Below are 13,447 nucleotides of genomic sequence, written 5' to 3' on the forward strand. Positions count from 1 at the left end.
GGGCCCTCTTGGTCTGGTCCACAGCTGTCTGCCCACTCCTCCAGCCCCACACACAAGTTTGTTGAATGAATGCATGATTGACTAAACCTACACAAAAGGCCTTGTAGGGAGTGCTTGGATCAGAATGAATTGAACCGCTGAATCAAGGACCCTCAGGAACCTTAGATGGGGCAGGGAGGCTGAGCCAAAGACAGAGGGGACTTTGCCAGGTCCCACTAGATGCTGGAGCCAGGGCTGGAACCCCCCTACCTCTGGGCTCCAGGCCCCCACATAGCTCCTCTAAGCTACCGAGTCAGAAGAAAACGTGTGTTACTTTGCTTTTGGTTGGATCATCAGTGTTTCCAAATGCACTCCAGCAAATTGTATGTGCTTCCAGAGAAAAGTGACCTGGTCATACCTGGAGACTCCTAGGAACCCCCACACTTCGTTTTTCTATAGACTAAATAGGTTGCCCGGAAAAACTTGACAAATTTAGACAGTTCCAGTGTGAACTCTCCAAATTAGACAGTGTCTGTGGTGTCGGGGGGTGAGGGTGGCCAGGGAAAATCTCAGCGATCCCTGGCCTGGGGGAGGGGGCAGGGGTGGACTCCAGGGTGCTCCCGGCCTGAGACTGGGGCCACACTCTGGGGACTGGGTTTTGGATGCTTTAGGACCATGAGGCCTTGGTCCCAGGGGCCAGAACACTGGCCTGACAGCCAGTTGAGAGGTGGGGCTGGGGGGCAGTGGAGCCTCGCCCAATCCAGGCTGCCCCCCCCAGCCCTCCATGCCCGGCACCCCCACACATTCTAGGCCAGGGCTGGCTGCCTCTGGGCTCCCTCTCCACCTCTACGGCCACCCCCGGTCCGGGCCCCTGGTCATCCGTCACCAGCATCCTGCAGCTCCCCGCTTACCTTCTTACAGTCCAGTCCAAGATGGGCCCCGGGGAGCCTGCGGGCAGAGACGAGCACAGACCAGCCCTTCCCACTGTACCCCTTCCTTTCCTGGTATATTCCCATCCCCAGATCCGGGCAGCCCCGATCCTCACCATCCCTGCATCCATGCCCCCTTCTCAGTGCTTGTCCCCGAACTTCCCCTGCACCCCACCTCCGATCTCGGAGGCCCTGTCTGCCCTACTGCCCACTCTGCCCAGGCCTGGCACCCAGTGGCCGGTCCCTAGATATCTGAGGCGGGGGGGAGTCTCAGGCTTCGGGGCGCGGCCCAAGCCCAGACCACCAACCGGCTGGGGTGAGGGGTTTCAGCTTCTGTGGGGGCCTGGAGGCACCCAGCCTCGCCCTCCCCGCTGGGCTTCGTGGGGACCCAGTGGGAGTGTGGGAACCTTCCGGAATGGAATGCCGCCTGCCTGTGGGTTTGTTGAAGCCTTCCTGTGCAGCTCCCTGGGTCGGCAGGTGAACTGAAGCAGGTAAGGACGTGGCAAAGGAGGGGGGTTGCCTCAGGAGGCTGGCGGGCAGGGCAGGGATTCTGTCCTCTCAATGCCTGTGGGGCCACGGCCCGGGAAAGTGAGCCCATGGAAGATGGGCCAAGCCACAGGCTCAGAGGGGCCGAGACGGTGTAAGGACGCGCAGAACCACCGGACGCTGCCCTGCCAGAGTCCGCAAACTGGCAGCACAGAGAGAGGCAGGGAGCTTGTGGTCCTCCAGGTGCCGCCTCCTCCAGGGAGGCCACCAGGAAAGCATGAGGCCCCTGTTCAGCTGCTTCCAGAAGCCAGAGCCCTGTGAAGAGTAAGCACTTGAGGTGCAGAGGAGATGGGGCAGGAGGTTCTGGGTTCGGCCCGACCTCCGTTGGGGCCGGCTGAGAGGGATGCCAAGAGCCTGCACTTCCCCATCTGGCCAGCCAGCTTGGGGGCGGGTCCCTGAGGAAAGCCCTCCCCTGGCTGGGAAGGCACCTCCTCCTTCCTGCCCTGGCCTCCTGGGTGGCGGGGAGTCCTGGGGAGTCCCTGACCCATCCTCCACCGTCGGGCGGCCGGAACCTCGCGCCTGGGTCAGGAAGGGGTGGGTGGGCCCTGGGGGGACAGCAGGGGAGGGGGAGGGGTGGCGGAGGAATTGAACGTGCATTCCAGACTGATGAGTCAGCGCTGCCGCCGGCGGGAGGGGAGCTGGCTGGGCCGCCCGCCCTCTCGGGAAGGTCCCTGGGATCCGCTCCCTGGGGAGGGAGATAAGATGGGCGGGGCCCGGCTGGAAGGAAAATTCCTGGCCTGGGGGAGCCCAGCTGCTGGCTGCCATCCTTCCAGACTTGACTCAGGTGCTGCCACCTCCTTGAAGCCTTCTCAGATTCCTTTTCTGCCCTCTGGACCAAGGGGCGCCCTTGGGGAGCCTGGCTTCGTTCAGCCTCCCGTCAGACGGGGGCTAGTCCAGGAACTCCGGGGCAGGGTTCAGGAGGGCCAGGGAGATGGTGGGAGCTGGACGGGGTTTTGGGGGACCCTTCGGGAAAATGATAAGCCGTGCCACCAGGCATGTGCACCACCAGAAGGGGTGCAGCCCTTTTGCTAGACAAGGCCCTGCGCCGGCCTGCCTGGCTGGGCCTGGGTCACCGCTTCCTGCTGAGTCTGGAGAGGCAGGGGCCCATTCTTGGAGGTGCCCAGTGCCAAGCCTCCACCACGTGCCGGTGCTTCCCCGTGTGAGGTCACTTAATCCTTGAAACCCCCCTTAAGTCAGGGGTAGCCGCTGCTGGGCTTCACGCCCTTGGGTGCTCCCCACCCAGGTGGAGTTGGAGGTCTGTTACCAGGAGGATACTATGGAAGTGCTGGAGGACAGGGCCTTGAGGATGCCTTAGTCTGGGGGTCACCTGCTCTGGGGAAGCCAGGCACCAGGTCGTGAGGACGCACAAGCAGCCTGAGCAGGGAAACAGTGCCTAGGACCGCCCGGCCGACCTTCGGACACGGTGAGGTAAACGCTCTTTGTGGTGGATTAACCTCCCAGTTTGGGAGTGGTTTGTTATGATTCCTCAGAAGCCGAGGCCCAGGTGGCTCCATGACTTCCCCGTGGAACATGCTAGAAGGAGACAGCACAGATTTGGACCTGGGTTTCCTGGGTGCTGAGCTGCCCTCACCCGGACCCCACAGCTACTTGAGTTCTGGGGTCCTTGATAGACACTGAGGGACACCTGGAGGGCCTCTCACCCTGGCCACACCAGCCGCTTAGACAGGCAAGAGCCAGGTGGTGGTCTCAACTCCCAGATCTCATGGGAAAGTGCTGGGCAGGCCCTGGGTCCCGGCCTGGGTGAGACCCCCGAGTGGCTGCTTCCTGCCCACCTCAGCTTTGCGGGCGGGAGCCTGGACAGGGAGGAAAGGATTATTTATAACCTGTTATCTGCCAGGACAGTGCTCTGTAGTTCAAGGGAGGGCCCAAGACTTGCCGATGGGGGTGCTGGCAGGAGCCATGGACGCCAGCATCGGGGGCCATTGAGTGCGTTCACACCAGAGTCCGACTGCACACTTAATTTCCCCCGAGATCCGGTGGCTTTTCCTGTCCCTGGAGCAGAGAAGGACGGGCTGATCCATCTGAGGGGCTCAGTCTAGCTGCAGAGTTGAGATGGACTGGCAGGTGGGGGTGGGGTGCCCAGGACGATGGGACAGTTTTCCTGGGGGAAGGTGGGGGCTAGGGCCAGGAGGCGACATTGGGTGGGCACTGGTCAGGTTTCCGAGACACTTTGAGGGCTGAGTCACCAGTGTTTCCTGGCACATGGGACATCTGCTCAGAGGGCTTCAGGGTTGACTCCCAGGCTATGGTCTGAGCAGCCAGGAGGACGGGGTCCCCAGGGTCAGAGCTTGCAGTAGGTCGGGGGGTCTGTCTTGGTCGTGTTAAAGTTGGCTTGTCTGTTGGACACCCAGGCAGAGGTGCTGAGTGGAGTCTGGGGCTCAAGAGGGAGTTCTGGGTTTGAGATCTTGACGATGAGGGGAGGGGAGAAAGGGACACAGGAATGGCATCCCACCATTTCTGGCCAAGGAGAGCGTTCTGAGAAGGAGCTACCTCAGTCTTGAGAGAAACCAGCGGCACAACATTCTTGCTCTTTCTTGCTCAGTGTGAACGAGGAAGCCCAGGCTGCTTCTGGCAGCCGTCTTGTCACCATGAAGAGATCTGCTGAAGGAAGATGTCAAGGGGAGAGGACCATTAACACACAGAGCTGGATCCTTGATCAGACCTCTCCTGAAGCATGACCTCTGCGCTTCCCAGTAAGATCTCTCACTGTATAAGCCAGGTTGTGTTGAGTTTCCTTCCCTGGAGCTGAAAGCATCTAGCCAAGGACCATCAACAGGCAGGTAAGCCCCTTGTTTCTATGTTTGCCATCCAACTCCACCTTCTGGTAGGTCAGCTCCACGAGGGCAGGGGTGGTGTTACCCATGGCGAGGTCTCTCGAGAGATACGTTGCTCCTATGAGGTCATGATAAATGTCTGTTGTTGAATGAATGTGTCTTAGCGTGTTGTCAAAGCAGGACCCAGAAATAATCCCTCGTGTATACCCAAGTTTGGGTTTCAGGGGCTGGTGGCTTTATTTTGGATTCTCTGGATGCAGGGCTTCGTCATGTCGTAGCTGGACACGGAGGTTTGAAGGGCTGAGCTCAACACTGTCCCAGGTAAATGAGGGCTGGTGGCGTGTGGCCCAGAGGGACCCTGAGGGGTGGCCCCATGATGAGCCTTGGGCAGCCTGGCCTCACCCAGGACTCCTGTGGCCCAGGCGGGGGGGGCTCTGGGCTGCAGGTGCAGTCACTCTGTATTGAGCGCCTGCTGCATGCCGGGCAGTGTCTATGCACACATCACCGCATGCAGCGCTCTCCAGACCTGGTAATGAATCAGGGCAGCATTTTAGCTGCACTCTGGCGCCGTGCTGAGCACTTCCCAGGCATGTGTGAGGCCACAGGGGCTCAGAGAGGTGAAGCCACTCGCCACAGGTTGCACAGCCAGCCAGTGGTGGAGCCATCCTCAGATGCGGGCTGCCTCCCCCCCTGGGCCCTGGGCCTGGGCTCTTTCCTGCCCCTCTGACAGCCCCGCGGGCAGGCACGTAGTAGGAACTCGGGAAGCCGGAGGACCCGTATGCTGCTCACCAGGGGGAAGCTTGGGCTACAGAGGCTGCCAGCCCCCCCATCTCATGAGGGTCACAGCAGGACAAGGTTAAGATTATCTGACGTACTTTGCTCTCTCCTGTTGAGAAAAACAGCCACAGATGAAAATAGCTTCTCCAGCAGTCACAGACAGGGAGGGGCTGTCAGGCCCCCATCTGCTGGGCCCACAGCCCTCGTCCCCACAGGGAGGAAGGACACTGCCAGGGTCACTCAGAGCAGAGGTGTGCGCCCGGAGCTCCAGGGCCCCCTCCCGGATGCCCCACCTGGCAGGGGTCAGGTTGCCAGGCCAGGCCAGAGCAGCCGTCGCAGGCAGGCCTGGGGCAGGGTGAGGGGGGACGCTGGGACCTTGGGCACAGCAAGGCCCATTGGAGCATTGTGTCCCCGACTGGCCGGTGAGATGCAGCCCGGCAGCTCTGAGAGCTGCCCTCCCCTGGAGTGTGCACGAGGGGAGCCCGGAGCAGGGGCAGCACTGCCCGCTTCGGATGCCCGGGTGTCTCCTCTACCACAGAGGTGTAGACGAATTGCTCAGACAAGTCAGACCACCTGGATGTTGGGTGGAAGGTAGCCAGACCGGCAGCCCCACACTCTGACCCCGCCGTGGACAGTGTCCCATCTCTGTCCGTTTGCACACCACGGGAAACTGTCTTCGCCGCCGCCGCCGCCCCCCGCCCCCGGGAATGGACACCGTTTCCAACCAGAGGGCCAGGAAAACAAGGCCGGCTCACACCTGGGATTTTAGGGTGTTTCCAATGTTTGTGGTATCAGTCGTGCCTCCTAGAGCCTGCACGAGGCCGCTCTGTCGTCAGGCCATTTTCTTAGGCCAGGTGCCCAGACAAGGGACTGCAGGGTCGGGTCACAGCCACGTCCACGGCTCCGGGTGCCAAGTGGCTGTCAGCATGGCAGCAGCCCCCCTCCTGCCCGGCACTGCCCCACCCCCACTGGACACGTCCCCTGGCCGTGCAGCCAAGTGCCCTCGAGCGTGGGCTCATCCGCGTTGTCATCCCTCCTGTCTGCGTCAGTCCGTGGTTTTCCGAGGAGAGAACCGGGGGCAGAGACCCAGCAGATAAATGTCTTTTAAATTTTGGCTAATATACTTGTTCTACGCAGATAGAAAGTACACAGGGGAGCCAGGAACACCATCCGAACCCACAATGGAAGGATTCCGTTGGTTCAGGTCTTTAGATTTTTACTCTATGTTTTAAATTTCTATCCTGTCAAATTGGATTTTTTTTTTTTAACTTAAAAAGTGTGAGATGTAACACTTCTGCTGGTCTTTGATTAGTGATTTGGTTTGTCTTCTGGAGCTGTGAAAGTTCTCTGCCTTCTAGAAGTTTGGTAAACTATGGGAAAATTAGGGACTGGGAATTGGCATTTTTTTTCATGATTTTATATTTTGAAAACTTTCAGCCTTACAGAGAAGTCATAAGAATGGTACAGTGAAGAGCTGTGACCCCTTCCCCTCGGTTGCCCAGGCTCCCGCGTCCCCTTCTGCGCACACTCCCCCATCTGCGGTCCTCCGTCTTCTGTCCATCATCAATCTCTCGATCAGCCCATCTACTTGTCATCTGTCTGTCCGTCATCCACAGTCCCCAACCCCCACCCCAACCATTGAAAATAAGCCGCAGACCTCACGCCATTTCACGCAGGTACCCGGGCATCTCCGGAGGAGCCGGGAGTCCGCCTGCACCCCCACAGCAGCGTCACCAGGATCCGCCCTGGACATCATGGTGGTTTGGGTGGAGATGCTTTCGTCCGTCCACTGTCCCCGGAACAGCCCCCCTCTGATTCTGACGCTTCTCTGTGACAGTGATGTTCGGAAGGTCAGAGTGGGTGTCTGTGGAATGCCTCTCTGTGCCGATATGTCCCCTTGCTTCCTCGAGGCTGATCGAGACAAGACACATTGGCAAGAGCGTGACAGGTGGCAATGGGAGCTTCTCCCTGTACCAAGACCCACACCCAAGCTCCATACTCGTTCCTGAACGTTTAACCATTTCTTGACCTGAAGTGGATTTAGTATTGGGGGTAAAGTGAGGGTTTAAATCAGGTCGTTTTTCTAAACTGTCTTACTGAATAAACAGGCTCGAGGTTCCGATCCGTTTGTTACACGAGAGCCACGCCGTTCTGATTATCGTGGCTCTAGGACGCCTTCTTCCTCATACGCACCCACGCTCTTCTTCCTTCTATAAGTCTCTGTGCTTCCTGCGCACACCTTCAGCCCCTCGGCCCTGGCCGCTACAGGCCACCTTGTATTTCCCCTCTCCCCTGGTGAGTGAGGCCCCCACCCCTGAGTTGACCCCACGGCTCTGGTCTGATTTGTGCTTCCATGGAGGGAGGTGCGAGCCCCTCGGACATAGGGAGGCTCTTCCATCTGCCAGCCCTATGTCTGGAGGGCATGACCTCACTGTCTTGTCTGAGGGAGGAGTGGTAGGCCTGCCCGCATGTCCCCACAGGCACAGGGCCCAGCCCCACACTCCGACCTCTGTCTGGGCCGGGCTGAGTCCCATCGTTGTCTGATGGCCAAGGGGCACTGCAGGCCCTTCCCACCCCATCCGCGGTCATGGACTTGAGAGGAATCCGGGGTAAGAGGTGTGGGGGTGGCTCTGGGTTCAAACTGGGTGACCAGTCCCAGCCTTGGAATTCACACCCACCACACAGGAACTTGGCCATGAGTCCCGAAGACCCCAGGAGGCAGGGGAGGGGAAGAGGGGACTGCAGCTAAGCTTCCCATCTGTGCTGCCACAGTTTGGGTTCTCTGCCCCAGCCCTTCAATGCCTTCCATGCCCCTCGAATAAAATCCAGGTGCCTTACTTTGGTCTCACAGTGTGTGTGACCTGCCCCACTGCCTACCTCTCCCAGCTCACCTTCACCCACCACCCCCTGCCCCTTGTTGTTCCTTGAACCACCCAAGCCAGTTCCTGCCTCAGGGCCTTTGTACATGCCGTGTCTGTCTTTGCCTAGAATGCTGGATCTAGACTTTCTAGCTGGCTAGCTGGCTCCCTCTCAGATAGGCCTTACTGACCATCCCCAAAATATGTTCCTTGAAATAGCATATGCATATCTGTTACTTGCTTATTGAGAGACACTGAGCTCCAGGGGAGCTTTGTTTCAGCTTTGTATCCCTAGTGCCCCATGTAGTGCCTGGCACACGAGTATCTTGTTGAATATGTGAGTGAGCATTCTTTAAAGCAACCCTCTGAGCTGGCCGGAGGAGAAGGTTGAGCCTCCAAGATGCCACACAGTTTGCTCAAGGTCACAGAGCCGGTGAGGCTGGTGGGGTGTAACTGAGCCCTGGCTCCACCCCTGGTCTCAGGGTCGCTGAGATTCCAGAGCTCTGCTGGCTTCTAGGCTGGGGGAGACCCGCCCCCACGCACCTGGTTGGCTCTACAGGGCAGGTATGAACTGTGTGTGTCTACACTGGCTTCACGCAATAGAAATACCCTTTTAGCCACATAGGACATTTCAAATGTCCTAGGACCCATGTTAAACAAAGGGAAAACAGGTGAAATTAATCATAGTATTGTAGCTTGTTTAACTCAGTACCTCAAAAATGCTATCATTTCAACATGTAATTAACATAAAAATTAGTAATGAGAAATTTCGCACTCTACTTTCACACGAAGCCCTCTCGGCTGCGTGTGCCTTATGCCTACGGCAGTCACCGTGCTTGTTCACATGTTTCACATGCCCCACGGCCTCAGCCTTCAAGCCACCAAGTGTCCCTTAGCCTAGGTCTTCCCGCACAAAATAGTCACAAGATGATTGTGGGCACACAGCTGTCTTACACTCTGTTTCTGTATGTGTATTTAAAAAGGAAAATAAAAATATTTAATAGGGAGTAAAAAACAACACTGAGAATGTGTTCCCAGCCTGCTGCCAGGTTTCTCACCCCTTCTGGGGAGCCTGAACTGGAAAGGCCCGATCCGTAGCCACTGGGGCCTGGGGCGGCCTGCGGTAATACCCTAATTAACGCCCTCACGGGCACTCTTGATCTTCAAGGAGCCATGCCCACTCGGCTGAGGCTGCTCCTGGATTAACTGCCCTGAACCAAGAAAGCCTTGCCCAGAGATAAAGGCAAATGTGGTGTTTCATCATTACAAATTGTTCTGAAATCCACTCTGGCTCTGGGCAGTGGCCTGTGTCTGGATGCCTGGCTGGCCCCCTCCCCTGTGACCCACCCTGGGCGCCACGGCCCCACAGCCTCGCATGCACGCACGTGTATGTGTGTGCGCGCACGTGCGTGCACACGCGCACAGGCTGCTTTTCCTGGGTGGGAGGGAGGTTCACTGGCCGTGGTAAGGGTGGTTGACCCCCATTTTCCAGAGAGACCTGAGACAAGGCAGTCTAAGGACAAACACACAACAAGGCCAAGGCCAAGGGACAGAGGGCAGCCAGGACTTGGGTGTGCCCCTCTTGCCCTGTGCACGTTGGGACTGGGGACCAAGTGGGATGGGCTCCAGTCCCAGAGCTTATGCTGCTGGGGGACCCAGCATCCTTCACACTCCTGTCTGTGAGCCTTGGGACAAACGCCACCTGAGGAATTCTGCTTCGGTGAATTAACAGGGTTTGTGCAGAGGAGTCCGTGCCATCAGAGTTGCTCCCCGGGGGCCGGGCCACGTCTCGGCCCTGGTCCTGTGGGCAAATGGCCCGGCTTCCTGGCCTCTAAGTGTTCCCATCTGTAAAATGGGGAGAGGTGGGATAGATCACTGCTCCTCGGTGTCTATGTGAGTGAAATGAAATCATGCAGGGCCTGAGGTGCTCAGTGGGTGTCAGTCATGACTCCCACGGGGAAATAACATCATAGCAATAAGGGAGCATCACCTGGAGCCAGGCCCCAGGTAGGCACTGGCACATAGGCAGTGAGGTGGGTTTAGGGGGACATGCAGGTTGCACACCACAGAAGGTGCTTAATAAAGGCAGATGCCCCTCCCACAGGCCCCCTACTTTGCTCTGAGGAATAGCCAAGGCCCTTCCCACTGCTCCCTGGCTTCTGGGTCATGGGCAGTGCCGGCAGGCAACCAGGGAGGGGCGGACGCCCAACCAGTCACCCCAGCTGCATGGCGGCCCCTCTCTCCGCCTATTTGGAGCACCTGACTCACTTTAATTATGGGCCTTCAGGCATGTCGGGGCGCGCCGGAGACGCCCGAGATAGCCCGGAAGCACCGGCTCTGGGGGCGACCGGACATCCCGACCATCAGCCAGGTGCACCTTCACCTCCCACCAGCACCTTCCCACCCTGGAGATCCCCGTGGCACCCCCTCCTTCCGCAAGGGGCCCTCTGGGTGGCCTCCAGGGACTGTGCCTGGGCTTGGGGTCAGAATGGCCCAGGGGCACTGCGCGCAGGGCGGGTCTGCCTCCCGCACACAGCTGGGTGCCAGTCGGGGATGCCCGCAGAGCCGGTAACGCCGCTCCCACGCGTTGGGCACGGCCGCCCACGCCTCCTCCGATTCCGATGTATATTTAGCCTCATTATCAAATATTTGCAATGAACCGTGTGAACCGCCTAATAGCGGCTGGAAGTGAAACTTGATCCCAGGCAGAAAGAGCACGTGACCACGCCTGACCAGCAAGGGTCAGGACAGGAGCGCTGGGCAGGTGCAGTAGCCCCCATGCGCCTGGCCTCCGGACTTACGGTCCCCTCTCTGGCGTGGGCATCCGCGGCCCACCTCCTCACCCAGCCCCTCTTTTCCAAGGGCTAAAAGGATGCTCGGAACCTGAATGGGCTGGGCAGGGTGTCAGGAGGAACCAGGGCCGGGGGACGGAGCCTATCCGCGTGGGTTCTCATCTAAGTTGGTGACCTCTTGGTCAAGTCAGTTCTCCTGTCTCCATGTCCAATTCTTGGAAACTGGGCTCCTGGGCCTAATTCTGCCGGTTTCTTCTGGGGATCCGGGGAGGGTGGGGGCGCATGGGGCTGGGGGTCCTTGCCCAACCCCAGCTGGAGCCCGCACGGTGTCCTAAGTCCCCTCCGCCCCCAGAGGTGCCTGTGGTGCGGTTTACCACCCTCCCAGAGTCGCTGTTGTCTGGTCGCTATGACGACTCGCGGAGGTTTTAATAGCCGCGGGCGATTAGAGGGACGCCGGCGCTGCTCCTCTCCCTACCCCCCCCCCCCCCCTCCCGTTCGGGGCGGGGAGCCACCCAGGTTTCGCCCTTTCTTTCCGCCCTGGACCTGGCTTGACTGCCATTGAAGACACCCCCTTAACTCCCCTGCTGGCCGCAAACTCCAGCTGGGCACCTCTGAAGTGCCGCATGGAGAAGGGGCTCAGGGGTGGCGGGGTTGGAGCTGGAAGAGCCCCGCGCCGAAATACAAGGCGGCCTTCCCTCCTTCATTCCTGTACCCACTGTTGAACCCAGGCCTTTAACCCCGAAGGCGTGTCCTCAGGTCCCTCTGCCCGAGAGGAATCCGAGGCTCAAATGGAGGTGATGCAGCCCAGTCAGGATGCAGAGGCATGGCTCAGACGGGGTCCAGCCTGAGTCCTGGTGGTGCATGTTGGGCTGCCTTCCCCAAACCGGCCAGTGGCGCCCCTCTGACCTGGACGGACAAGGACTGGCCCTCCTGTGCTTCTAAATGTTTCCAAGCTTTCCCTGGTTCTGCCTCGGTCCTCCTTCACCCTCCTCACCCGCAACACCTGGAGAGCGGGCTTGGTGGCGGGTGGTGGGGTGGGGCTGCCGCCTGGGGAGGGCAGGGGCATTGGGAGGCTGCAGGGGTGTGAAAGCATGTGGAAGGGCGCTAGTAGACCAGGGCCCTCTGGAAAGGGCAGGAGAAGTCCCGCCTCCCCCCTCCCCAGGTATTAGGGGGAAGGCGAGCGCCCCCAAATCGCCCTCCCGACTTGGCCTTTGAAATGCCGGAGCCCGCCCAGCCCAGGATGAAAGACCGCCCGCGGGGCTACGCCTTTACTGCCTTTGTCTGGCGGGAGGGCGGCCGTGGCGGGGCACGGGCCTAATCCACAGGATGGGGCCGAAGGGGGCGGAGGCCTGGGGCGGGCGGAATTCCCGGCCGGCCGCCCACCCTCCCACTGGCCAGGGAGTCTCCTAGCCTTCTGGGGCCTTGCCGTCTAGCTTTGGGGTCGCAAGGCCCGTCTTTCCTCCTAACCCTGGTTCCAGGCTCGGCTGTCCCCTCGAGGGACCCGCCGGGGTCCGATCCCACCTGCTCTAGGCGGGCGGAATCTGCCCAGCTCGGGTGCACCTGCCCTTGCGTGGCAGGGGAGCGGTGCAGCCGGCTCAGGCCTCGGCCTCGAGCGCGCTGCTCCCCCGCATCGCGCTCTGTGCCGCGCCTCGGCCGGAGGTGGCGCTCTGTGCGCCCAGCGGATCCCGGCGTGGGAGGCTCAGACTCCGGGGGTTCCTCGCGAGCGGCTCCTTTCTCTTCCTTCCCTTCCGCCCCCTCGAGTTCCCGGCTCAGGCCGCAGCCTAGGCTTCCACGAGGGAGTGGGGACGCGGGGTCCCAGGGTGGGGACCAGACACACTGCAACCCCCTCCTCCGACCTGGGCGCTCTCCCATCTCGGAATGCGGGTGGAGGTTCCTCATTCAGACGCCCCAGGCATCGGATTCTGGGCGGCGGCGCGTGGCAGCCGCCAGGTGAGTGCCCCAGACGCGCCCCTAAACCCGCCCCACCTCTCACCAGAAACTCACTCCCCCTCCTTTTATGGAGACGGGGAGGCAGGAGCCCTGGATCCTAACGGTGGAAAGAGGCCCGAGCGCCGGGGCGGGGGGCCGGAGGCGGGAGCCGGTTCGCTTTTGCCCTTTTTGGCGTAGCAGCTCCGGGCGCTGCCCTCGGCCGCCGCTGGGGCCCGAGGGAGGCGAGGCGGCGACGGCGGCTCTTCTGTGGCGGCCTCCTCCCCTCCCCGTCCGGTGCCGCAGGATTGCAGCTGGCACTGGAGGGTGGGCAAGCTCGAGGGAGGGGCGCGCGGGGAGCCCCGCCGGGCGAGCGGAGCCCGGCGGCTGTGCTCGGAGCCAGGCGCGGGGCTTTGATGGATTTTACTGCCTGCGTGAACGCCAGTGTGTGCTCACTGCGGCGGCGGCGGCGGCGGCCGGGCCCTGCCCGGCCCGTGCGGCCCCCGCGCGCTTCCGAGGTGCGGGTCCGGGGCCCGGAATCCGGGGGAGGCGAGGGGGAGGGGGCGGGGGAGGGGCGCGGCGGCGGCGGCGCTATAACCCCCTCCTCGCCGCCGGCCGGCTCCACACGCGCGCCCTGCGGAGCCCGCACAACTCCGGCGAGCCGGGCCTGTCCGCGCCTCCTCCTCCTCTCCCCGGCGGCGGCGGCGGCGGCGGCGGCGGCTCCGGGTCGGCCCTGCGCCCGCCCTCAGGCCGGAGCGGCGAGGCCCCGGGCGGGCGGAGGCTGCCAGGCGGCGCGGCCCCGGGCGCTGCCCGGCTCGGGCCGGCGGAGGGCGGAGCGCGGCGCC

General features: G+C 61.1%; 1 protein-coding gene and 1 long non-coding RNA gene across 2 annotated transcripts in view; one reads left to right on the forward strand and one right to left on the reverse strand.

Annotated features, from left to right (window-relative positions):
• Nucleotides 1–5,516: 5,516 nt before the first annotated feature.
• The window catches only part of LOC141371383 (uncharacterized), a 10,803-nt gene continuing 2,872 nt past the window's right edge, over nt 5,517–13,447 (reverse strand). Inside the window, exon 3 of the long non-coding RNA XR_012376317.1 lies at nt 5,517–6,937. This is a non-coding gene — a long non-coding RNA (uncharacterized lncRNA). The remainder of the gene's footprint in view (nt 6,938–13,447) is intronic.
• The window catches only part of PDGFA (platelet derived growth factor subunit A), a 20,991-nt gene continuing 19,922 nt past the window's right edge, over nt 12,379–13,447 (forward strand). Inside the window, exon 1 of the mRNA XM_073886387.1 lies at nt 12,379–12,626. Coding sequence (XP_073742488.1) covers nt 12,555–12,626 — 72 coding nt within the window. The 5' untranslated portion in view covers nt 12,379–12,554. The remainder of the gene's footprint in view (nt 12,627–13,447) is intronic.

This window comes from Callorhinus ursinus, unplaced genomic scaffold (genome assembly GCF_003265705.2).
Source record: "Callorhinus ursinus isolate GAN/ISIS: 27379988/994484 unplaced genomic scaffold, GSC_fseal_2.0 scaffold70, whole genome shotgun sequence".
NCBI classification, from domain to species: domain Eukaryota; kingdom Metazoa; phylum Chordata; class Mammalia; order Carnivora; family Otariidae; genus Callorhinus; species Callorhinus ursinus.